The following is a 24,312-nucleotide window of genomic DNA, read 5'->3' on the forward strand; positions in this document are numbered from 1 at the left end:
TGTGAAAGGTAGGAAGGGCAGAAGAGAACAAAGCGAGCTGTGTTGAGAGGTATTCGAAAGATGGATCTTGGATATATCCAGAGCACAGTTTAGACTAAGCAATGCGTCCTTGCTCACTTTGTGGAATAGGTAGGCGAGAGTGAGAAGACCAAATATCCCACTGTTTCCCGAATGGTTTGTGGAGATAGATGCAGAACAAAGAGAATAGAGAATAGAGAATAGAGACTGAATGGTCGTCAGTGCATCCATCTACGAGTATATCGCGTCACTCTGCTGGGCATTCGCGTCATATTACGTAATTCCACCCCTATCTTCCTCTTTTCTTCCTTTCTTCTCTTCCAGTTCAAGCAAAAGGATACATCTCTTTACATGCATGCATACGTAGGTACAGTGTAATCTATTGTACCACACATACCGGATTCTCCTCGGGTGGAAGATCCTTCTTGGAAGGTTCCTTCTTAACCACGGAAACAGGTAATAGGAATCCTCCAGGAACCTTCGTACCTTTCTGCAAAGGCAAAGGCAAATAGCCAGAATATCAGAACATTAGTTGACGTTCGTTCCATCATCATCGCGAATGGGTTTTGAATGGATATAAGAATAGACTTTCGCAACGTTATCTTTGGGGTACTACCCTCTCTTCTTCTCAAATCGATGATAAGGTATTAAAAAGAGGTACTGGACAGGTACGTTTGGAATCTTATCCGTTCGATCCATGAATCGAAGATCGCAAAACTCAATCACCTAGTCAAATCGAGACTCACTGGGAAATGTAATCCGAAATCTATCGTAGATTGCATAGCGAAAGAAGCTCCCTTAGGTAAGAGCGTTCCTGCTGGAAGACTATTGACAAATTCATCAGATTTGTTGAGCATCTCCGCACTCGACATTTGATAACACTCATACTCACAATACTCCTTCGGTCCTACACAATGGAGTTGACAAATTGATTCGGGATTACCTTCCTGCCCTAAAATCCCTACTCCAATGTTTTCCATCAAGGAACCAACTCACAAAGTATGCTACGGTACCTCGAGAAGAATCAGCTCATCGTCATATCGTCTAAAGCATAGAATGGAACTCACATAGGCTCCAAACCTTTTCACATAACCTGGAATTTCATCTTTATTGTCCTGAATGTGGATTTTCAAGGTATCAGCCATATGCCCTTGGTTCCTCTCGAGGTACATATCCTGTAAGTCTCTGTATTTTAATAGGACTTACATCAGGAGGTGGTGGAGTGACCACAAAAGGGTTTAGAGGTCCCGATATTCCATCTCCTCCGCCATATCCACCACCTGAGGGAGCTTGCATCGTGAATGGTCGATTCGATTGGAATATGTATCAGTAAGTGTAAAGCAGTAGTAACAGTCACTGGAAATTATGTTCAGTAAATAAGATGTTGAATCGCGGTATGAGAAGTGATCGTTATCAGTTTAGGTGGAAGGAGATCATTATATATACGTTCAAAGTGATATATTAAACTGGTCAAGGATGTAGTCAATCTCAGTAGCTTAACAGCAAGAGTGATAAAGGAGTGTTGAGGATCATCATAAGGATCAAATACTGAAAGGATCTTTCCTCCCCCCATCGACCCCACCTTTTTCGGCCGACATTGATGCTATGATCACAGCGATTACAGCGAGATTGACAGGATACAACAAGTTCTTCATGCATTGAGGAAATGCGATGGAATGGGACAAATGACGATAGACGGGTTCCATCATACAATATATACAACCTAAAGTCATCTATCAGAACCTATATTTGTTGAATGAACATGAAAACCAAACACAAACCCGAACACGCGACACGTACGATAAGATTTGTGATGCTTCAAAACCCTTCGAAACTACCTGAAGAAATCATACTCCCCAAAGACCCACCTCCTAATCCTGGTCCTGACTGTTGCGATTGCGATAATTGGCTCCAACCTCTTTCTGCTGACGACTTGGTGGGAATACCTTTCTTACACGTATGATGGATATAATACCCATCTTTTGAACCTATAATCGTCAAAAAGGTGGTCAATATAACATAAGCAATACGGCCCCGCTCATGTCATATTCTGGTGAGAGGGATAATTTACTTACCGGGTATTTTCCTCAAATGACATCCACCTTCACCTTCCCCACAATCAATATCCCATTCCAACTTCCAGCTATACCTTCCCTTCCCTCTTATACGAGCTTCAACCATATTCGTACTGTACGCATTTGAGATGTACTTCACCTTGCTTTTTATATGATCTATAAATTCCCTTTCGATCCGATCGCAATGATCTATACATAACCATTGTATACTAGGTAATGTCACGTCTTTCTCTTTCTCTTTCTCTTTCTCTTTATCTTTCGTCTGGGTAAGATCGGTCTTCCCCCTGCTGCTACTAGAAGGTGTAGATGGGATCGAGTCCGGTACAGATGATTTCTGAGACGATTGAGATCGAGATGTCTGAGATTTTGTTGAAGCGGATTTGGATGGACCGAAAGGTGATGATGATGGTTTCGTAACAGGAGCCAAAGGTCTAAACGCATTTCCTTTCTTCACCACCTCTTTGGGTTTTATAGATTTGATTCCCTGGGGTGTACGAGAAAGTATCATCCTCCTCAATGGTCCAGACGTAATCTCTGTGTTTCCGGCGATCGATAATCCCATTAAATTTGGTAATAAATCACTTTCCTTATTTCGCCTTTCGAGGGCTTCCAAAAACCTATTGTCTAATGGACAATACGATACATTGAGGAATTTCAATCGAGGTAATCTAGGAAGTATATCTAGTAAGTCGTTGAGGTCGATCGTACATCTTCCGACGTCCAAGGAAAGCAAGCTATCCAAAGCATCTTTCAATCCTGGAGTGGTAATCAGAGGTGCGATGGAGGTCGATCCGATTGGATGGACAGTCCATAAATCCAGATGTTGTAGATTGGGAGCATGTATATCGTATAATCCTAAATTCCTAATTGATCCACTAATACTGACAGACTTGAGATCGTTCAATGTCATATCTAATCCTCTAGCTGATCGAATTTGATTCCATTGATAGCCTCTTGAAGTGGGATCGGCAAGGAGATAATTTGAAAACCAATTGACATTGATCATTTCGAAATTCTCCAGAGAAGTGAAATGACATAAAAGTTCAGTATGATCCGTCCATGCAGCGTAGATATTACAATTCTTGAATCGTAGGGTATGTATATTAGATAGATGGGTTTGGCAATGTTCAGTCCAAAATGGAGGATCATCTTCTGTATCATCGTTTCGTCTCGGTACCCCACCGTTCTGAAAAGCTTGGCCTTGAAGTGTGATATCATAAGTGTAATTGTAGATATGTTCGTACCTTCCTCCTTCCAATTCCAATTCTTTCAACGTATCACAATCGAACGATAATAACCTATAAACCAAATCCGACGGTTCGAATACCGTAGACTTGATCTTGAGATATTCCAATTTATGAAATCCACCTTGCCAAAACCTACTAAATCTATTTATATCCCCATTGATCGTCAGGCGCTCTACGTTTTTAAGGTGAGGTTTGAGTAATTGGGAAATATCTGTTAATCTTGAAATATCGAAATCGTCTTTGACGATAATTTCTTTAAGTTTATTTTTACTTCTCTCCAAGGTATATTTCACTCTTTCAACCACCCTTTTCTTACCTAGAGTTAAAGTACTCCATAAACTACCGGTGTTGAGGAGGATATTCCTCCATGATCTACATACACCTGACATCTTGACCACAAATCCTATTCCGTTGACAGAATCCACTGATCCAGCTTCAGCGATATTGATGATAACATCAGGAGAAAGCATATTGATAAAGTTCATTTTCGATTTCTTCGCTGCCGCTCTACCCAATTCGATCTTACGTCTTTCCTCAGCACTTTCAGCAGCGCGACGCTGTTCGTTCTCATGTTGTGAAAAGATCAAATCGGTTCGATATCGCTGTAAAGCCCTGTATATCTTCTCGTCCTGAGCTTTGGTAGGTCCAACTTTGATAGCTTCTGATATAAGTCGTAAAGCAGCTTGTAAGGAATTTTTCTTCTCCAATATTCTCGCTTGACGATAATATCCCTAAGCATATACTATTAGCATAACAGCATGTAATGAGAGAATGGAAGCTTACTCTATAATCATCCGGTGCATCCGCAATCATCATCTTGGTGATTTCATACGCGGGATCCTGCCATTCTGGTAATTCCGTCATTGCTTTGACTTTCAGATCGAGTATAGTGCAATTTCGTTTATTCCCAAAACTCATAGCCTTAATGAGTTAGTGCAGAATCAGCTAATCCTGAAGCAGACTTCAATAGCTCAGATAGCTGATGACCTCGAGCTGAAGGGCATCTACTCACCTTGTCAAACTGCTGCATTGCACCTTGCCAGTCTTTCTCATCCAATGCTCGTCTCCCATGACGGATGTACTGATCGACCATTGGTTTATTCATCAATATACTATCTTCCAGTTTGATCCGCTTGGACTTGCTCATCTTGGCAAGGTATTGTACTGTATCAAGACAAGTATAGCTTGATACTCGATCGATACTGAATGGTTAAAACGAAGGAAAAGCAGAAATCAGCTTGCCCGTTTCCTTCTCAGCTGGAACATTAAGATCAAATCAAAACATCGCAAAGTGAAAGTGAGACGCGTCGTAAATAGCTGGGTACACAACCGTGGGAAAGTAGCCACACATAGTGACGTACGGTAAAGTTACGCTGACGTTTGTGTCAAAACCTCAACCATCTTTCTTCCAACCTTCTTCTTGCTCTCTCTTTCTCGACATTCCCAGTCGGAGCTGATCACAGCCAACAGCATAGCCCCAATATACTTGGGCCATCTCATATTACCTATCTCATTAGACTCGAAGCCCTCAATCCGGCTCAAATCTGCGCAATATGGCAAGTCCACTTGTCCGACCCCCTTTCGCCGCCTGCTGATCAATCGAGTACGATTATAGTTGCTACGTATACGTTCACCAGCGGGTACGGCTCGTATAAATGTCGAGTCCAGTACACCAGGAGAGCAATTCGCTCAGATGATGTTGGACTCGATTCCCAAATCAGATGAACAGCCTGATCCCTCCACTTTGAAACTCAGTAATCAGCCTGGGGCAAGTGGAGAGAGCGTACCGTTCTCTGCTTTGGTAGGTAGGACAGTGGGTGATATGGGGTTTAGGTATGTCAGCTGTACCCTCTCCTTTTCTTTGCTATTATGAGCTAGCTGACTATGTGATCATATAGTCATGGAGATTTGCTGTTTCTATCGTACAAACCAATCTCAGCAGATCCTTCTTCCCATCCTACCACTCAAGCTTCAACATCCCACCCTCACCCAAATCAACCAGACCCTTCACATCCTCATACGCACACTGAACCACCTCTTCCCAATACCATCCCTCTGACGGACTTATCGCACGTGGTCGAACCTGATATAGATTTGTATTGGAAGAATCAAACGGGGAAGATCGAGCGGAAAAGAGATCCAGATTTCTGTAGACATGGTGAGAAGGGGATGTGCGATTATTGTATGCCTTTGGAGGTGAGTCAGCTTTTCGGTTACTGCTGGTTGAATGATATCAGCTTAATGTACAGCCCACAAGCTGACCTGTTCTTTGTCGTATACAGCCATACGATGCGAAATATCAAGCATCTCAGCAGATCAAACATCTCTCTTTTCATGCATATTTACGTCAACTCCTGTCATCTCGATCAGCTGCTCAATCATCTGCTACGGACCTACCACCCCTAGACCCATTATCATTATCAGTCATGACACCTTGTCCCACTGGCTCCCATCCCCCTTTCCCTCAGGGAATCTGCTCTACCTGTCAACCTTCAGCCGTCACCCTTCAGTCCCAGACCTACCGTATGGTCGATCACGTCGAATTTGCCTCGCCTTCCATCATAGACGGTATACTCTCTGCATGGCGTCGGACCGGTACCCAGAGATTAGCATTTCTGATTGGACGACATGACAAATATGAGAAAGTACCTATGGGAGTTAAGACGGTAGTGGAAGCTGTATGGGAACCGAAACAGGAAGGTGAATTGGATGGTCTAACGGTCGAAACTCCTTGGTCGGACGAAGAGAGAGTAGGCGAAATTGCTAGTTGGTGTGATAAAGGTTTGAGTGTGGTGGGCATGATATATACGGATTTAACACCGTAAGTTGGCCTCACGGACATGATGAATGGTTGACGCAAGCTGATTGGTATGGAGATCTTAGACAACCCGACGATATCACCAAAACACTGTACAAGCGACACGCTCAATCATATACGGCTGCCTCACTTGAAATGCTCTTATCAGCCGCATACCAAATTTCCCATCCTCTGCCTACCAAGATGTCCCCTACTGGACATTTTTCATCGAGATTCGTTACCTGTTGTCTGACAGGAGATGAGGATGGAGGGATTGGAGTATTGGCATGGCAAGCTTCTGAGAACGCAGAAGCGATGGTTAAGGCTGGTATAGTGGAGGCGAGCGTTGATCCCGGTGTGGTCAGAGTGAGGAAACCAGGTGAAGGAGAATATATCCCAGAGGTATTTTACAGGTCAGTTGAACTCCTCGGGTATCGTGAGAACAAGCTGATCATATGGATATATAGTTATAAAAACGAATATGGTTTACAGGTCAAACAACCTGCCAAACCTACTTTCCCAGTCGAATATCTCTTCGTCAATGTAAGCTGACTTTTCCTTGGCGGTGCGGAGCTCAGCTGATCGTTTGTGCCAACCAATGATAGATCACTCACGGTTTCCCCGTAGATCCATCACCACTCTTCTTATCAAACTCTTTCCCCACAGAGAACCGACCAGGATTACATGATCAATCGCTAGAAGTGGTGATATCACAATTATCAGGAATCATCAGGAAATCAGATGCCGAGATTAGCGATACGGGTACATGGCCTGATAGGATCAAGGAGGAGGTTAAGAGGTGGTTGAGTGATTGGCATCTTGTGTCGTTCCTGTGCATGCAGGGTTTGTTCTCTTTGGTAAGTCATGTCTTGTCTGTGCAAACTTGCTCTGGAAGACGATGCTAACATGATATACTATGTATATAGGCAGAACAAAAGATACTTTGTAGAGCCGCTACGATGCACGCCCATCCATCGGATAAGAATGCTCTGGAAGAGCTGTTTGATTCCGGTGGATGGCAGACATTATTGACTATAGTGGAATCATCTTCGTCTGGTCAGTTGTCCAGTCAACGAGAGCCGCACGTGAACTGATTGAGTTTTTGTTCTGTGATAGCAAATGTCCCGGTTCAATCTGCACCTCCCTCGAGAGCTTTCGGAGAGATGGGTATAGATTCCCCTCATGCGGGTGGATCGTCGACGGACTTGTCAGGATTGAATATACCTCCTGAACCTTCTACTTCGGCACCCTCTGGCGGAGATGGAGGGGACAAGATATGTCCACATTGTACGTTTGTCAATGAGGCTGGTAGATCGGATTGTGATATTTGTGGATTACCCCTTGGGTAGGAGGAGAAAGATATACTGTATCAAGTGAAAGATTGTATGCATGATTTTAGCATGAATAGAATGTCCACTGGTTGAGATCGAAACACAGTCAGATAACCTGGAGTACTTGATTACGCCCTGAATCGGAATGGACAGTGGGGAAGGGGCAAAGTGGGGACTTAGCGGGGAAAGACTGTACGAGTACAGAACAGACACAGTCCTTCACCTTTCGACCCACAAGCTTGTTATCACAGTATACGAGTACGATTTCCAGCGGGTGGTAGACAAAGCGGTAACTTGGCTGTAATGCCTGAAATTGGTATGATGCGGGTTGATCATGCGGTGCACTGATTGGTACTACGAGATACATGTGCATGTGCTGTAATGTGAAGATGGACGTCATAAAGCAACCCGTTAGCTTGGTTTGGGCTTGGCCTTGTTACTCCGGGAGTGTACCGGTACCTCCACTTTGGGTGACCATCGTGACAATCTGCTGTAGCTTCTCTCTCTTCTTTCTCATTCCTACATTCGCCTCTTCTCTTTGGGTTACTGTTACTTCTGAAATCGGTACAAAGGTGTAGTCAAGCACGATTGCATCTATAGATCATAATTCAGAGTCAGGGATGTCATCACGAAATCAACCTGGTCATCTTGTATAAACCAACACATCACTCACTGTCGAAGATTGTTTTTCCTTCAAGATTGATAAATTCTGAAGATCAACCTCTGTAGAGTCTTTCTGGGCACCAAGCGTACGAGGGATAAATACGTCGTTGTCACAAGGTGAGTAGTGCAGCTGTGGTTCACTTGCTCGTGAGAATTTGTAGACTGACATCATCCCATCCTTCCTATTTGCAGTATCAGTCAAATTTCCCTGCAGTCGGAGCGTCTCAAAGGAGCGAAAGTGTAGCTCATCAGCCCAGCATCAGGTGTGAAGTGTATAGTGTACTGGTCTGAGTATTGTGAGTTAGTCGATGATCTACCTCATGATTTTGTGCAGAGTACTTCCACTGTTCAGGAAAAGCTTTCTGCTCGACGATGAATGAGCTGGGCTGACGACAACATGACCAGAACTCAATCACATAAATATCATCCACTACCTAACACAGATCTCGATCACTTTTCCCTCACACCACTACCCTGTGATACCACTCAAACTTCAACACGAAGACGACGGACATTCCCACATCCGTTCTCTGTGCTTAACAAGGAAATCTTCATAATGCTCTTATTCGGCATGATCCTCTTATGGTTAGGCTTCGGTCTACCTTATCTAAACTTTGGTAATTCCCAAAATATCACCAACACCACTTCGAGTCCAGCGTTTGATTCATCCAACTCCTCCAACTCGTCATTTACCTCTTATCCCACTTTAAATCTCACCTACCTTTCTTCACCTGTACCATACCCCCTCAATGGCAAGTATCACAACCCCACTCACTCTAAATGGCACTCCGCCCATAAGAAAGCAAAAGCCTACTTGGCGAATTGGTCGATAGAAGAGAAAGTGACCCTGACGACGGGGATGGGATGGGAACAAGGTAGATGTCTAGGTAATATCGCGGCTATCCCCTCGAGGAACTTTAGCGGATTGTGTTTGATGGATAGTCCTTCGGGGATTAGGTTGACGGATGGGAATAGTGCGTTCGAAGCGGGGGTTAATGTAGCTTCTACGTGAGTGATCGCGGAATCGGATTATCCATCACGGTCCCATTGCTTCGGCATGGTCAAAGACAAGAGGTCTTCTTCAAGTTTTGATCCTATTATCTATACTTCTGGCTTGTTCTGATATATGTCACATACAATATAAGACTATCATGAGGAACATTGCTGATATCTTTTCTATACTTGTTCAGCTTCGACAAAGACCTCATGTACGCTCGGGGTTACGCAATGGGGCAAGAGTTTAAAGGCAAAGGCGCGCATATAGCCCTCGCGCCCATGACCAACATGTATCGCTTACCTGCCGCTGGACGTAACTGGGAAGGATTTGGGGGCGATCCTTACCTATCTGGATGGGCTACCGAGATGAGTATACGGGGATTGCAAGATGCAGGTGTACAAGCTACGTAAGTCAAAAGAACCTGATCAGTCTTTCCGGAATATACATCTAGACTGATGTACTGTCACCTGATATGATCCAGCGTCAAACATTTCATAGGCAACGAACAAGAACGCAATCGCACTACGTCTATTTCTCAATTGACCGATCGGACCATGCGTGAGATTTACTCTCATCCGTTCCTCAAAGCGGTACAAGCGGATGTATCTTCCGTAATGTGTTCCTACAACCTTCTGAACGGTACCTGGGCATGCGAGAATTCCGAATTACTGAATGGAATCCTCAAAGAAGATTTCGGTTTCCAAGGATATGTCATGTCAGATTGGAATGCTCAACATTCCGGTGTTTATTCTGCGAACTCAGGATTGGATATGACCATGCCTGGTGATATCGAGCAGAAATCCTTGACTTCGTACTGGGGAAGGAATCTGACTGAATCGGTGAATAATGGGAGTGTATCGATAGATAGATTGGATGATATGGTGGTCAGGATCCTGACACCGTATTTCATGCTTGATCAGAATGATGGATATCCCGAAGTGAGCTTTGATTCGGCTAGACCGAAAGCGGAGGCGAATAATTCGCATGTCGATGTGAGGGAAGATCATGCCAAGTGAGTAAGCGTTAAGCGTCGTTCAAAGTATTGAGTATCTTTGTACTTTCCTTTGCCGACATAACGCTGATAGTGGACTTGTTTTGATAGGTTGATTCGACATATTGGCTCAGCATCGACTGTCCTCCTGAAGAATGTTAACAAAACCCTTCCAATTAAATCACCTCGTAAGATCACTCTGATCGGATCAGATCTCGGACCGTCCTACAAAGGACCAAACGGGTACCCCGACCGAGGTGGGGATGAAGGTACCTTGGCGATGGGTTGGGGATCCGGTACATGTAATTTCCCTTATCTCGTTGATCCCCTTCAGGCAATCTCAGCCAAAGCGATCAAAGACGGTACTCAGCTCGATTGGTTCTTTGACGATTTCGATATTGAGTCTGCTCAAGATACAGCTACGGGGTCCGATGTGGTGATCGTAGGTATAAATTCTGACTCGGGTGAAGAGTACATCACGGTAGATGGGAATATAGGCGATAGGAATAATATATCTGCTTGGCGTGGTGGTGATGCTCTCGTCAAAGCTATAGCGGAGTCGAATAACAATACGATAGTGGTGGTTCATTCGGTCGGTCCGATAGATGTGGAACAATGGATTGAACATCCCAATATCACTGCGGTCCTATGGGCAGGTTTACCAGGTCAAGAATCTGGACACTCCCTTGTTGACATTTTATATGGGAAATATAATCCCTCTGGAAGACTTCCTTATACAATCGCAAAGGAATTGCAAGATTACCCTGCGCAACTGAATTATGTGAATACGGATGAGGTCGAACATCCCCTTGTGGAATATAGGGAAGAACTGAATATAGATTATAGACATTTCTTATCTCGGAATATCACACCAAGGTATGAATTTGGGTTCGGACTGAGTTATACGACGTTCGAATATGGGAAGTTGGAGATGTGGTATGGCGATGATGGAAAGGATTGGGATAAAGGTACTAAAAATCTAGGAGTAAGAGGGGAGGAAGAGATGGATGATGATGCTAGTGCAGCGAATGGTACGGATGGTATAGGGGCAAGTGGAGGATCGACTAGAGGTAATACCACAAGGATTAGTAAGTTGGGGTCGTTCACACGTGAATCGTAAGTATCCCATAGTCTACACTCAGCTTAGTTTCTAAGGGAAATTCGGCTAATGCTCTCACTATAGCCTACACAGACCTCGTTGGACTATCTCAGTGGACGTCACCAACACAGGCGATGTACTAGGATGCGATATTCCTCAATTGTACTTATCATATCCGAAAGAAGCTGGAGAGCCACCAAAGGTATTGAGGGATTTTAACAGGTGAGTCTATCCGTCCATCACTAAAATCCGCGTATTGATTGTATGTTATATAGGGTGCAACTCTGGCCAGGCGATACGAAATCGGTGACTTTCCAATTATCCAAATACGATGTAAGTATATGGGATGTTGTGAAGCAGAGATGGGTTATACCTAAAGGTGAATTTGGGATCGAAGTTGGTAGAAGTAGTATGGATGAGCAGAGTGTGAAGACCCAATGGTGTTTTAGGGGATGTGATTAACTAATATACCAATATACTGAGGACAGTTTGAACAGGCGGACCCTGTAGATGAAATCATGTGGATCGTGAATTGTATCATATCGTATTTGCATGTGGACTTTTCGGGGACTATAATGTGTATTATAATGCATTGAATACTTCGTATGGTTGGGTATATTTGATGGATGCTTGGTATGAACGTTGTTAGCTATTGATGAGTGGATAGTCGATCATTGATTATTGTTTATCTTCTTCGTCCTCCTCTGCCTCATCATCATCCTCGTTCTCAGAGTTTGACTGTTGATCCACCTGATCAGCAGTAGCAGGAACAGGTGTCTCTCCAAACCCTTCTGGCCTAAACGGGAGTGAAAAAAAAATCGATCAACGCCCAAGTCTCATATCTCAGTATTTTTTCATATGATAGAGTCAACTCACCATGCACCTGCTTTTTTCCAATCTTTTATATCACCTTTATTCAACACGTGTATAATCTCCCCCACCAACCTACCGCCTTTATCATCTGGACCAGAGGGGAAGATAGATACAACTGCGAAATCACCTATGACATGTCAAGAATGTCTTCTTCAGCATTTGCTTGTGTGACAGATTAGACAAGCTGCAAGATACGACATTACACACCTCTCATGATGATGAGACTTTTGATCCTTCTCAATTTCGAAGCGACTACCACCAACCTCTCTGTACCTTCTGTATCCTGACATAACCAGTTATTGGATCCCTGGGGTGAAAGAAGGTGCACGAGGTGTTGATTGGGTGGGAGAGGTGGTGAGAATGATGGTGGGGTGGGTGGTCTTTTGGGCATATTGGGAGTTTGGATGATGACGTTGCTCAATCAGAAGGTGCTGAAGTAGGTGTAAGATGGTTGTTTATGGTTAGCTTTTGTTCTGTTTTATTTGGTTGTTTTTGGTGTGAGAGAAGTGCAAAAATCGTTCGCTCGAGGGTGTTGTATGTTGTTTCCGACGGAAAGGATTGATCGTCTTCGTCAACGTCGGAGCTCAGCTTGGTACTGACAGACATTCAGGACTACAATTCTAGAACATAGTCGTCTTTCTTGTCTTGATTTCACGAGTCTTCACTCACTCGACAGAACAGCAGACTAGCGGAGATGTCTCAAGCACAAGCAGGGTCATCTACGCAGCCTAACATAGACTCACATATCTGTCAGAGATGTCATCAAGTAACTCTATCACTCCAATCTCACCTGACAGATTAACTGACTGGATTCTTCCCTAGCCGCTACTCCTCGACCCTTCAATCCAGAATCTCACTTCATCGCAATACAACCTCATCACTTCCGCTCTTCCTTCGACACCATCTCCATCTCACATACCACCTTCAAGCAAATTGTTATCTTTACCACCCGCTTCCCAATCTAGTGCAAAAGTATGGGCAGAACAAAACTCCCTAAGTATCCCTCGAAATGCTAATGTAGGAGAATCATTCATCCTATTATCTGAATCATCTTTACTCCAACCTACACCAACATCAGCATCGGGCTCATCGAGTAAACCACCATTACCACCTCAAAATATCAATCTGATCTCTGAATTGCATTCCATCCTTTCCAGCCGGACTGCCATCTCCCATCCGCTCTGTACGGAATGTACAGCATTGCTCACTACGGAATTTCAGAAGCTTGCTGAAGAGCTCACGAGGGAGAGAGATGCTTATATAAGGTTTGAAAAGGATGTTCAGATGAATAGAGAGAGGTTGACTCACTCGTCTTCTTCGTCCAGGAATAAGAGTAAGATCAAGGGTGAAGATCCAGGTGGACTGGGTGAGAATGATATAGAAGGTACGGAAGATGAATGGCAAGACTTGAATAAAAGGAAGAAAGAGTTGGAAAGTGAAGAAGAGGAATTGAAGTTGATTTTGGAAGAGAGGGAAAGGGAGTTGAAAGAGGTGGAATTGGAGGAAGAGAGGGTTAAGAGGGATGAAGAGGAGGTGGAGAGGGAAGAGACCGAGTGAGTAATACATTAAATTTGCAATTCTCAGGCTTCATGTCATATCATCCCTTTCCAACGTAATTGGGTGACAACAAGTTGAACTTTGTTCAATATCGTATGCTCTTGCCTCAATACCATTGCTGATGTTTATCCCACTAGATACCTCCTCCACCACTCGGCCCTATCGACCCATCTATCCCATCTTCAACATACTCTATCTACCGCCCAGACCCACCTTCTACTTTCCAAATCCCTTCTGGCCCACCTGGAATCTACCAACGTATATAACGATGCCTTCCAGATAGGTCATGTACCCCTTGATCCATCTTCCGGCAGCGGCATGACAGTGGGGACGATCAACGGGTTGAGGCTTGGTGGTAGACCGACTGTCGAATGGGAGGAGATTAACGCTGCGTGGGGGTTGACGGCGCTCTGTTTGGATAGAGTGGCTGATAAGGTCGGGTGTGTGTTTAGTGGGTGAGTGGTCGTTCTGCGCATTTGGTAAGGGGTAGAGCATTTGTAGAGATAGTGTATTATCAAAACGACGACCTTGATCCATTATCATGTGAAGGAAACCACTGCCTTTCATGCGAATAGAAATCACCTTTGAAGTATTGTTTAGCTGACCCTTCACTCGACCTCAATGATCAGCTACAAGATCATCCCCCTAGGTTCATACTCCCGTATCGAAGAACTACCACCTCAAAAAGGGATATACGAATTATACGCTTCTTCCGACCTATCCCCAGCGAGATTATTACAGAATAGGAGATTCAACTACGCCATGATTGCGATATTGGATTGTCTGAGGCAGTTGATTGATTTCGGGAAGAAGAGAGGTAAAGGTTGGGCTAATAATAACATTGAGTGGGTTGCTTCTTCCTCTGTTTTTTAGCGTATGATCGATCATCATTATCATCATCATCATTTGATTCTCATTGTCTTTAGTTTCATCTTCTGTCATACGATACAACCAATCCTAAATCAAATCAAATCATATCATATTGTATCACATCTCAATTATTTCTTCTTCGCGGTAGTTGATAATTTATATTGATACATCCTCTATTAAATTTCGATAGGATCCACAAAGACAAAATATCCAATCATTCCATCAAGTTACCCGGTATATCCTCTATGCCCCTCACTCTCCCCTCAATGTCAATAATGGGTTTGGGTTCAGGATCAACCACTTCCGCCAATACCTCTTCAGGCAATGTGGGTAACTCATCGAGCTCTGGTGGCGGTGCGAAAGAGATGGATAATACTGCTGAAGAAGGATGGACGAAAGCATGTAGGGCGGTGCTGGTGGTGTTGAAGAGGATATTGATGGTTGAGAGTCAGATGGATAGAGGTGGTGTAGGGCAGTAATTCTTCAAGGGTGATCAAGGTTGTATTTTCAGTTATTGATGTATGATATTGTAATTGGCATGCATGTAAGAGCATTTGTAGATACAATACAACACAGTCGAAGAACTTTACTTGTTCTTCTCATACTAAACTTTCTGCTATTCGCATACTTCGCTAATCTGATTTCGATTTACGCATTCTTCAGACCACCACGCCTTTCATATACTTCCTCACACCCTTAATCAATCTCGATAACCTCTTCAACCCTCTCTTTCCATACCCCTAACATTCTCTCGCACTGTCTAAGATATTCCAACAATGTAGGTAAGTTTTCGGGCGTAAGGGCTATTATAGTCAAATCATGATCATTGGTCAAAGTGGAATCTTCACTTGATCGTATATTGAGATTGGTAACAGAGATATCATTCGAAGGGATTCTACCTGAAGTTGAGATAGATGTATTCGATGGAGATCTAATTTTACTCGGTGAAGCAGGTGTAGGAATGACATGTCGATGTTGTTTCAATGTTTGTTCGTTTGCATGGTCACGATCGAATTTATGGGGGCTTTCATATACCGTACCCATCTCTCCTATACCTATTCCACTGTTTCCACTTCCATTACTAGTTTTGATTGGAGTTCCCATTCCGGTGGACGTAGAAGTGGAAGTTTCAGGCCAACCCAATCCCAAACCTAAACCCGATACCCTCTTCTTAGCAGTAGGTCTTAAAGTCATCTCTCCCTCTCGATCTTTCCCATTCCAAGGAGGAGTATTTGTTTTGGCATGTAGAGTACTTGATGAAGCGGATTGAGGTAAAGGGATTTTGGAAGGTATAGGATCGGACACACTGATCTTATTCATCGATTTCGAAGATGAGAAACCTAATCTCTGAGCGGATAGCTTCTTACTCAACCCACCACCACTACCACTAGGCGAGGAGGTGTTGGAATTTGGCGCAGGCGGTAGGTGAGGATCATTCTTGACTAATTCTGACCAATTGCCGGAAGACGTCCGGAAGATATTCCTGATAGAAGGTCTTTTCTGTTCCGGCCCTAGAACTCCTCCTCTGTTGAAAGATGACTCGGTACCCGCTCTTGATCTAGTTGTAGATAAGATAGGTTGAGCAGTTTGAGGTGTTTGAGGGATTTTTCCCGAAGCTGCACCTAGAGCTGAGAAAGATGATCGCTGAGTAGGATAAGATACATCGTTGTTACCGGTATTAACGTTGGGGCTGAACATGGGCGATACAGGTGAAGTCGGAGATGCAGGTGGTGAAGTAGAGCTCTTTATTCCGAATCTATTTTTGATCCTCAGTGGACTTAATCCTCCAATTCCACCTGAAGCCGCGGTGTTAGGTGCGGTATTCTTTTCTTTCTTCAGCGACCTTAAAAACTCTTTCAAACCCGCCAGTCCGGCTTTACTTGCTCGTCGATCCTTTAGACTCCTATAATTATGGTTCAACCTAGCAGCACTAAGGGGCGAAGGGAACGAATTTGACGGCTGGATATGAGCTGAATCACCAGGCGAAGGGAATGAGATCGACCCGGAATCAGGTGTTAACATCGATCCCCGTTGAATCTGGATCTTCGAATTGGGACTTGGACTACCTTGAGCTTGCAAGTAACTGACCGTCGAGCTTGCGGATAACGTACTGGCCGTTCTGGGTCCCATACCTGGTCTACTCCCATCTCTGTTAGGTGTATTGGCAGACATGGGGGTTCTCAACATGGTTCGTAAAACTTCTAGTTGCCTTTTTGACAAGTCTTGTCGACCAGTCGACGCTCTCCATTGTTCTGGATAGTCCGCTCGAGGGGGGCCCATCATACTGAGACTAGTCTCCTCGGGGTCAGGTAAACTCGCTTTCCGCCATGAGGACGGTGAGACAGGTATGGTTGGACCACCAGGTGCTGAAGCAGCTTTTGCCATTGCCGCAGAGGCAGCTTTCGCTTCGTCTGACGCTAAGGTGACTCTCCTAGATCGCGGTGGTGATGAGAAAGAAGGTTGAGTGGAAGGATCTGCACCTGTCGATCCGACTTCGATCAGCACAACGGCCATTTCCAACCATTGTTCGAATTCAGAATCGAGAGATGCGAAATTTGCAGCGTCTACTTGTGATCCAGATGAGAGTATACGATCACGTATGTCGGCGTGGGTGGACAAGAGTGTTTTGAGGGCTAAGAGAGAGTCATTGACATGCAGCAACGACAAGGAGGTCAAGAAGAATCGGAGATGTAATGCTATTACTTACTAGCAACTCCACCCGCAAACATCTTGACCGCTCCTATACCTTCCTTCAACCCCTTCTGCTTCATCATGACTTCCCTGGGAATCACAAAATCATTCCAACTCTGTCTTCTACGATGTTTCTCTTTCTTCTCCTTCTCCTTCGCAGCTATCACTTCCTCCGATGGTATGTCATTGACATCCGCTTGAGAACGAGGTTGAGTGAACATCGATGTAGGCGCTGAAACAGATCCAGCTCTGATAGCTTTCCTCATCTCCTCTTCAGTTTCTGGATTGGGCGTGGGCGAAGTAGGAGATAAAGGCAAGTCGTCATCGTTTTTATAAGGTTTTGAAGGCGATCCCAAAACAGGTTCCAGAGATCTCGTAGCGGATTTGTTGGAATCGCTAGAAGAGTTCGTGCCAAATTTCCAACCTCCTGACAATCTTCTACCGTGTTTCTTCGATAACGAACTTAGTCTCTTCAGAGTGGATGTAGTACCTTGTGCGAAAGTCGAAGCTGGAGATTGGCTGGATCTGGTTGAATGAAGATCACCAACAGAAGTTTGTCTACTTATCGGTAAGCCTGGTATGGGTTCATCTTGGTATGTCCTGGGTGCAGGTAAAGCAGATATGGGTCTGATCTTCTTCCTTTTCTTGGGTGTTTTACTATCACCTTCAGTCTCGGTGTCGCTCCCACTACCACTCCCTTTTTTGGATCGTGTCTGCGGTCCGGGGAAAGATGTCGAATGAGGTAAGGGTGGCAGATCGAAGTATTGCTGAGCAGCTGAGGGGACACGAGATTTGGAAGGATGATAGGGCGATCCAGGTGAAGGAGAGGGTAAGTGAAAACCTCTTGAGAAAGATGCTGAGGATGGCAGTTCAGGCGTAACATCACCTTTTCTACTCGAAGGTAACGAGACGGGTTGTTGGACGAAGGAATTTACACTGCTTGAGCTGATTCCATTTTTTGAGGACGTGTAAGGATATGACGAAGGTGGGGTATCTCTCGACTTGTCTGAACGTTTCGATAGACTACTGGACGATCGACGTAACAGAGCGGAGAAAGCAGATGTAGGACCAGACTTGGCAGACGAGGTGGATGTACTTGATGCCCCAGAGGGTGAACGGAGATTCATAGGTAATGGAGGTACAGGCGGACGAGGTGAACCAGAGGGTAGATGTTTGACACCAACTGATGAACTTCTACGACGACGATGCTGAGGTGTCCCCTCGTCTATCTTTTCGTCAGTCGTCACGAACGTGAAGGAAAAGAGCTGTAACTCACTGTGTTCGCCTGTAGTTGGAGCACCAGATAACCTTTTCCAAAATCCTGGTCTCTTCTCTTTCCCCTTCTCCTGCATATCATCTCTACTTGGACTGAACGGTATGTTCGAGACCCTAACCTCTTGTCCAGTCTTGGCCTTGCTCTTTGACCCGCTCCTTGATCTGCCCAGAATACCTCCATTGGCTTGAGGGAGAGGCGGAGGAGGCATCTGCTCGCCTGAGGTGCTTCTGGGCAATGAAGGTGAGTTCTGTGATAGATTGGGTGACGATCGATTAAGCATCGTCATCGAGTTCAAACTTGCTTCTGATTGATTAGACAGACCAGATGCCAGTGCTAAATTAGAAGATGAATGGGAATTCGGTATAGAAACGAAAGAAGTTGAAGGATGTCGTTTGATCAACTTATTCCTCGTTACTGTAGATGTTGTAGTTGAACCGGATCGTAACCTAGGTAGATGCTGTGATTGTTGATGTTGCAGACCATCTGGACTGGGACCCATCGAGAGGGAGGAATGGGATCGTGAAGGAAGAAGCGGTTGTTGGGGAGAAGAGAATGAAGTTGGTAAAGGTGATATTGATAGATCCGCTGATTGGGATGGGGATAATCGAGGTGGATTTATACGATGAGTGCTAGATGAAGAAGGGATATTGATAGGAGGAGGTATAGATGATTTCTTTCCCCCATGTTTGGTCAATAAATTAGGTTGAGGTAGATTGGGACGAGGAGGTGATTCATCCCAATTCTCATCCGAGTCCTCTATAGGACTGTCAGCTCTAGGTATAGGTACATTCTCATCCTTTCCTTTCCCCTTCGAAGATTTTGAGCTAGGTATAGATGAATTCTTGTTGGTTGATTTCCGAGCTGGCAAAGTAAACTCGAAGTCATCGTCCCAGTTTTCTTGGGATGGTTTGGACCGCCGACGAGAAGTTGAAGGCGAGTTGCTCATATCTTCGAGCATGGGAAGGGTAGCATGAATTGTTGTGCTTGCGAGATTGTGATGATAGAATGTCAAGATCTTCAGATGGGCAAGCAGTACTGGGATAGCTGTCGACGCTTTGTTCTGGTGGTTTGCAAGAATCCGAGGATGTTCGCAGGGCAATGAGACAGAGAAACGGGGGGTGCGTCCTTTGGATTGAACTGGTGTGTCGGAGGAGATCGCGGTGGGTCTGCTCTCTGCTGTATGAGATGCAAGATCTGGCGACAAGCTAGCTGACCTGGTAGCTTGATATGGCTATTGTCATGTGCTGATCTCTTTCGTCCATCTCCACGTTGTGGTTGAGGATGAGGATGGATGGATGGATTGCTTGATTGTTTTGTCTTTTGTCTTTTTGTCTTTCACGCGTCTCACTCTCACTTGAGATTAAGCTTATATGCTCATATACCAATGGAGATCTCATCAATCTCCGTTCTTCAAAGTCAAAGCTTGAATTGACCCTCGGCATGACGGAAAAAGTTGATCTGAAAAAGTCAACTGGATAGCATCTCACACATCTTATCCAACATTGTCCGCATCTACCATCCTCAAAACACCAGACTCAACCTTCAATCATCTGGAAGTGATATTACAGCCTCATAGAAGAAGAAACAGCGGTCAATAATCCACCATGGCCCTCCCACTACCCACCACCATGCCATTACTTTGCCCCATATATCTACCAGGTCAAGAGCCCGTACCTCCTGGGACGAGCGATTGGGAGAGACAGGAGATGCAGACTGCGTTGAGGTATCAGAAGTATCTCGGAATGGCCATGGAGAGCTGTCCTTTAAAAGTGGTCTTATCGGGTGGTGCAGGTGAGTGATGCTTTCCCTTTAATCCATACATCTACCCCCTTAGGCATCCAATAAATCCGGATTCCATAAAAAGGCGAAACCCCATTCAATCGCTATCTGGCTTCGCATTATCAAACTGTCTCATGAACATTATTCATATGATCGTATAGTCCTGATGACTGTCATGCTCTATCACGGTTATAGGCTTCGCTCTCGGAGGTTTCTTCTCCCTCATGTCAGCTACATTCGCCTACGAAGATCCCTTATCCCGAGCTTCATCGCAGTTATCTACGAGGGCACAGACGATGCACGTATTCAAGGAGATGGGAAGGAACATGTGGAGTAGCGGTAAAGGATTTGCCAAAGTTGGTGCCATCTATTCAGGTGTTGAATGTTGTATTGAAGGTGTGAGTGCTATTCACCTTGATCTACCAAATTGTACTTGTCTGCTGATATTTTCTTTTTGACTTTATACACAGTATCGAGCGAAAAACGATATAACGAATGCTGCCTCAGCTGGTTTCTTATCCGGTGCGATCTTAGCTAGAAACTCGGGATTGAAAGCTGCCATGGGAGGTGGTCTCGCTTTCGCTGCGTTCTCGGGGGCTATCGATTGGTATTTGAGGAAAGAACCTGCCGAGTGAGTGACTAGTGGTAATGGAATTATTCTGTCTGTTGACTGACTTGATATGTTCGATTCTTTAGAGAAATATAAATAATCTGACTGTTTACACGAATGGAGCGTCTTGCTCATGATGTTATTCAAAAATGATAGATATTGGGTTACAGGTATAGATCAATCAGTAGCTCCCCTCATATGTTGTATTACTAGGAGATCATATATGGATATCATGCATACAGACTGGATATGGAAATGCAATGATAACAAGCTGCAAATCGAGTCAAGAACCCCTTAACCCCGTGACCTTACTCCTTATTTCTCTTCGATTTCTTCTTTTTCTTACCCTCTACTCCATCAAACAACAGATCAATCTCATCTTTCTTATCCTCCTTCTTCCTCTTCTTATTTTCCGCTTCTCCTTCTCCCTCGACCTGTATCTGGGCATGAGATTGAGCAGACGCCGGAGCGGGAGTAACTTTCTGATGAGCGAAATGATGTTTCACTCCTACGACCTTCTCTCTCCATTCATCCGGTCTTCTCGATAATAATGATAATTCCGCTTTCTTCATAAAGTACTTCGCATATTGTGACTGTCCCAATACGACAATATGGGATATGAGAGTACGGGCAATTTTTTCCTGCGGTCACAGTGAGCTTCTTTACCCTTCGACGTTTCACACACAGCTCTATGGGTTGTCTCGATATAAAGCACATAGATTGGTATATCGAACTCACCTTCATGTACCCATCAGCCTTATCCCAAACCGTATCTACCACCCTACTTCCAATCCTATCTTCCACCAACTCTTTCCAACTATCCATAAATAGCATCATCACCTTCCTTCGATATTTCGGTGGGACAGCCGAGTTGGTAAATACTTTATCGAACAAATGTGATGAAATAGGTGATTTGGCATAAGTGAGCAAGGTAGGTAGGGGTTGTACGATAAGACTACATACAGAACAGTCAGTCAAGCTTGTTCTCACTTCGGGTAGGGTTTGATTTACCTTTCTAAGACTGTTGAATTGACCTGTCCCATTCCCATCATACCTTGTAATATTAGGCATCCCTGCATATTAGGTAAGATCTCCCCCTCGGCAGCTTTGGGCTTAGCGTTCCTTCGGTTCTCCCATGCTGATTGACGAGCGTAGGCGGCAGCCGTGGCTTCAGCTTCTTTATCTACATCATCGGCTGGCTGATTTTCTTCTTCTTCTTCGGGTGCTGATGAGCCGGTCAGGAGAGCTTGGTACATCTAGTATCAAAAGATCCATTCAGTTATGTCACCATGATCTGAAAATTGACTGTTACGGGAGATCGCGACACTCACAGGATACGTCTTCAAAGCCATCAGACAAGGTACAAGATCCGGCCTCTTATCTTCAGGCAGTTCAAGGCATGAGTATAGTAGCTGTGTAACTATCAGCTCAGTGCGCAGTGATCTCGACGGGTCCAGCTGACTCACCTCTAAGACAGACTCCTGACACTGTTCTAGGATGACACTTCTATCAACCAAAGCTTGAAGTACACTAGTTCGTGCAGCTTCTAACCGTCAGAACAGGGTTAGTCAGCTATATTCTTCCAGATGCAAAATTAACAGGAGGTAGGACAAGCTCACTTATCAATCCCCTTCCACCACTATTACCTTTAACTTCCACTATTAACCCTTCTATCCCTTCTTTATCTAGCCTCGAGACTCCCTTAGCAGTTACAAAGTTGGCATAAGGGTGTCCAGCGAGTTTACCCAGTTTGCCGACGAAATAGGCTGCCCATAATGCTTTGAAGACTGGTACTGGAGCTAGCGAAAGTAGAGATTCGAATAGACGCGTTCCGGTCTGGGTTTGGAGAAGGGTTGAGAGGTAAGGCTGAGCTTCGGATTTTGTATTGGGAGATTGCTCTGGATCACAAGGTCAGTCATGGTCAGCAAATGGCAATCATTGATTATCATATATAATATGTAGATATATGGTGGGGTTCGATAGGATCAATATACTCACTAATTTGCGTTATCAATCCTTCCGTTATGATATCAAACAAAGATCCTTCTTTCTCAGCATCACCATCTTCTACTTCAAACTCAAGTAATAGCTATCGATCATAAGACGTCAGCTAACTGTACAATGATATTCAATTTCGCACAAGATCAGGCATTGCTTACCTGTACAGTAGCACTTCCAACAGTATCCACACCCATAGCTTTCCATTCCGCCTCTCCCAGCTTACTCATCAAGTCGTTTCTTATCTGTTTCCTAAAACCTGTCAGTTCTTGGGGTACTTTTCTTTCCGTGTCTTTCTTCTCTTCATCGCCTAAGATAGATTTCCCTTTGACTTCTTGATTCTTCCTAAACTTATTTGATCGTTTAGATCTGATCAACCCGGAGCCTGATTGTATAGAATCGGAAGATTCCAAAGATGGTAAATCCCTATTAGGCGTTAATATCAAGAGGAGGAGACGTAGTGGGGGAGCAGAGTGAGGTGAAGATAGGAGTTGAGGGAAAGATGGTAACAATTGGTCGATGATGTTAAGGAACAATTCGGTCATTTTGGGTAATGATCCTTTAGAAGTGTCTTGTTTGGATTGTTGGGGAGGGTAAATGTTCTTTGCCTATTATATACACAAATGACATGATCAGATTTATGATCCTTTGAACTATAGACCGTTTGATGTAGTTTTATATGCTCACCTCTCTATCTAGAGTACTAGCAGCGAGTGTCAACCAAGTTTGAACGACATGGCTACCGAATCTATGTCTAATGAGTTCTTCCCATTTATCTCCGAACGAATCTCCTATTACCCTCCTGCCCCAGTCATTAAGGGAGGGTAAGAGCCTTTCGAGGATGATGGAAGTTTCAGGATCGGTAGATGTAGGTAATTCGTGAGAACGCAACTCCGATAGAACTGATGTTAAGAATAGTTGACGATCTATAACATACAAGATCAGTCAATCGCTTATACGCTTGCACTGTATGTCTTAGAAGGAATGGCATTGTCTTCGATCAGCAGAAATATCTGACTCACCTTCACGTTCCTCTCCCTCCGTACTGACCCCTTCCCAATCCTTGATCTGCTCTTCTACATTCCTAAAATAAGCCTTAACATCCGGATCCAGCACTCCAAAGGGGAACTCCGAATCTATCCTTGATCCCCTCGTCCAGTCCGCTGCTCCTTCACCTTCCCCATCGGCTTCTCCTTCTTGCTGACCAATTGCCCCTTGAGTCTGAGGCTGAGGTGGAGGAACAGGCTGCCCAGCTAAGAAAGCAGCTCGAGAAGGATGTATACCCGTTGCTGTCGAACTTGAAGGTACAGCTTCGTTGATTTCTGTGGTAGGTACTTCGGGTAAGGTTTCAGGTTCGTTTTGAACATCCCCTTTACGGACCCGTCGGCCTCTCTTTCTGATCTGTTCTTTTGGCATTGTGAGGTGAGTTTTCAATATGAT

The 24,312-nt window shown here is 44.4% G+C and overlaps 9 protein-coding genes across 9 annotated transcripts; 4 read left to right on the plus strand and 5 right to left on the minus strand.

Moving 5' to 3' along the window:
* Window positions 1–397: 397 nt before the first annotated feature.
* Window positions 398–1,314, minus strand: I203_106594 (uncharacterized protein; the record flags this gene model as incomplete). The annotated part of the gene is made up of 6 exons (XM_019150164.1): window positions 398–508; window positions 765–843; window positions 911–925; window positions 1,015–1,022; window positions 1,086–1,133; window positions 1,225–1,314. The coding sequence occupies 6 exons, from the start codon at window positions 1,312–1,314 to the stop codon at window positions 398–400; spliced, it is 351 nt and encodes a 116-aa protein (XP_019000492.1).
* Window positions 1,315–1,836: 522 nt separating this feature from the next.
* Window positions 1,837–4,487, minus strand: I203_106595 (uncharacterized protein; the record flags this gene model as incomplete). The annotated part of the gene is made up of 4 exons (XM_019150163.2): window positions 1,837–2,006; window positions 2,094–4,071; window positions 4,124–4,261; window positions 4,353–4,487. The coding sequence occupies 4 exons, from the start codon at window positions 4,485–4,487 to the stop codon at window positions 1,837–1,839; spliced, it is 2,421 nt and encodes an 806-aa protein (XP_019000491.2).
* A 546-nt stretch (window positions 4,488–5,033) lies between these two features.
* I203_106596 (nuclear protein localization protein 4) lies at window positions 5,034–7,486 on the plus strand (the record flags this gene model as incomplete). Its single annotated transcript, XM_019150162.1, has 8 exons — window positions 5,034–5,173; window positions 5,239–5,536; window positions 5,623–6,161; window positions 6,224–6,550; window positions 6,605–6,680; window positions 6,743–6,994; window positions 7,064–7,193; window positions 7,254–7,486. The coding sequence occupies 8 exons, from the start codon at window positions 5,034–5,036 to the stop codon at window positions 7,484–7,486; spliced, it is 1,995 nt and encodes a 664-aa protein (XP_019000490.1).
* Window positions 7,487–8,687: 1,201 nt separating this feature from the next.
* I203_106597 (uncharacterized protein) lies at window positions 8,688–11,680 on the plus strand (the record flags this gene model as incomplete). Its single annotated transcript, XM_065517999.1, has 6 exons — window positions 8,688–9,139; window positions 9,322–9,534; window positions 9,610–10,140; window positions 10,231–11,235; window positions 11,303–11,440; window positions 11,494–11,680. The coding sequence occupies 6 exons, from the start codon at window positions 8,688–8,690 to the stop codon at window positions 11,678–11,680; spliced, it is 2,526 nt and encodes an 841-aa protein (XP_065373303.1).
* Window positions 11,681–11,896: 216 nt separating this feature from the next.
* On the minus strand, window positions 11,897–12,482 carry I203_106598 (uncharacterized protein; the record flags this gene model as incomplete). The annotated part of the gene is made up of 3 exons (XM_019150160.1): window positions 11,897–12,014; window positions 12,095–12,218; window positions 12,299–12,482. The coding sequence occupies 3 exons, from the start codon at window positions 12,480–12,482 to the stop codon at window positions 11,897–11,899; spliced, it is 426 nt and encodes a 141-aa protein (XP_019000488.1).
* Window positions 12,483–12,785: 303 nt separating this feature from the next.
* I203_106599 (uncharacterized protein) lies at window positions 12,786–14,997 on the plus strand (the record flags this gene model as incomplete). Its single annotated transcript, XM_019150159.1, has 5 exons — window positions 12,786–12,857; window positions 12,914–13,644; window positions 13,786–14,103; window positions 14,278–14,493; window positions 14,709–14,997. 5 exons carry the CDS (start codon window positions 12,786–12,788, stop codon window positions 14,995–14,997), a joined length of 1,626 nt encoding a protein of 541 aa, XP_019000487.1.
* Window positions 14,998–15,214: 217 nt separating this feature from the next.
* On the minus strand, window positions 15,215–19,443 carry I203_106600 (uncharacterized protein; the record flags this gene model as incomplete). Its single annotated transcript, XM_019150158.1, has 3 exons — window positions 15,215–17,151; window positions 17,226–18,434; window positions 18,486–19,443. 3 exons carry the CDS (start codon window positions 19,441–19,443, stop codon window positions 15,215–15,217), a joined length of 4,104 nt encoding a protein of 1,367 aa, XP_019000486.1.
* A 646-nt stretch (window positions 19,444–20,089) lies between these two features.
* On the plus strand, window positions 20,090–20,899 carry I203_106601 (mitochondrial import inner membrane translocase subunit TIM22; the record flags this gene model as incomplete). The annotated part of the gene is made up of 3 exons (XM_019150157.1): window positions 20,090–20,276; window positions 20,460–20,662; window positions 20,735–20,899. 3 exons carry the CDS (start codon window positions 20,090–20,092, stop codon window positions 20,897–20,899), a joined length of 555 nt encoding a protein of 184 aa, XP_019000485.1.
* A 283-nt stretch (window positions 20,900–21,182) lies between these two features.
* On the minus strand, window positions 21,183–24,288 carry I203_106602 (uncharacterized protein; the record flags this gene model as incomplete). Its single annotated transcript, XM_065518000.1, has 10 exons — window positions 21,183–21,515; window positions 21,613–21,829; window positions 21,886–22,130; window positions 22,206–22,286; window positions 22,341–22,420; window positions 22,494–22,772; window positions 22,873–22,963; window positions 23,034–23,480; window positions 23,560–23,798; window positions 23,895–24,288. The coding sequence occupies 10 exons, from the start codon at window positions 24,286–24,288 to the stop codon at window positions 21,183–21,185; spliced, it is 2,406 nt and encodes an 801-aa protein (XP_065373304.1).
* Window positions 24,289–24,312: the final 24 nt, after the last annotated feature.

The sequence above is a fragment of the Kwoniella mangroviensis genome (genome assembly GCF_000507465.2).
Source record: "Kwoniella mangroviensis CBS 8507 chromosome 1 map unlocalized Ctg02, whole genome shotgun sequence".
Taxonomy (NCBI): domain Eukaryota; kingdom Fungi; phylum Basidiomycota; class Tremellomycetes; order Tremellales; family Cryptococcaceae; genus Kwoniella; species Kwoniella mangrovensis.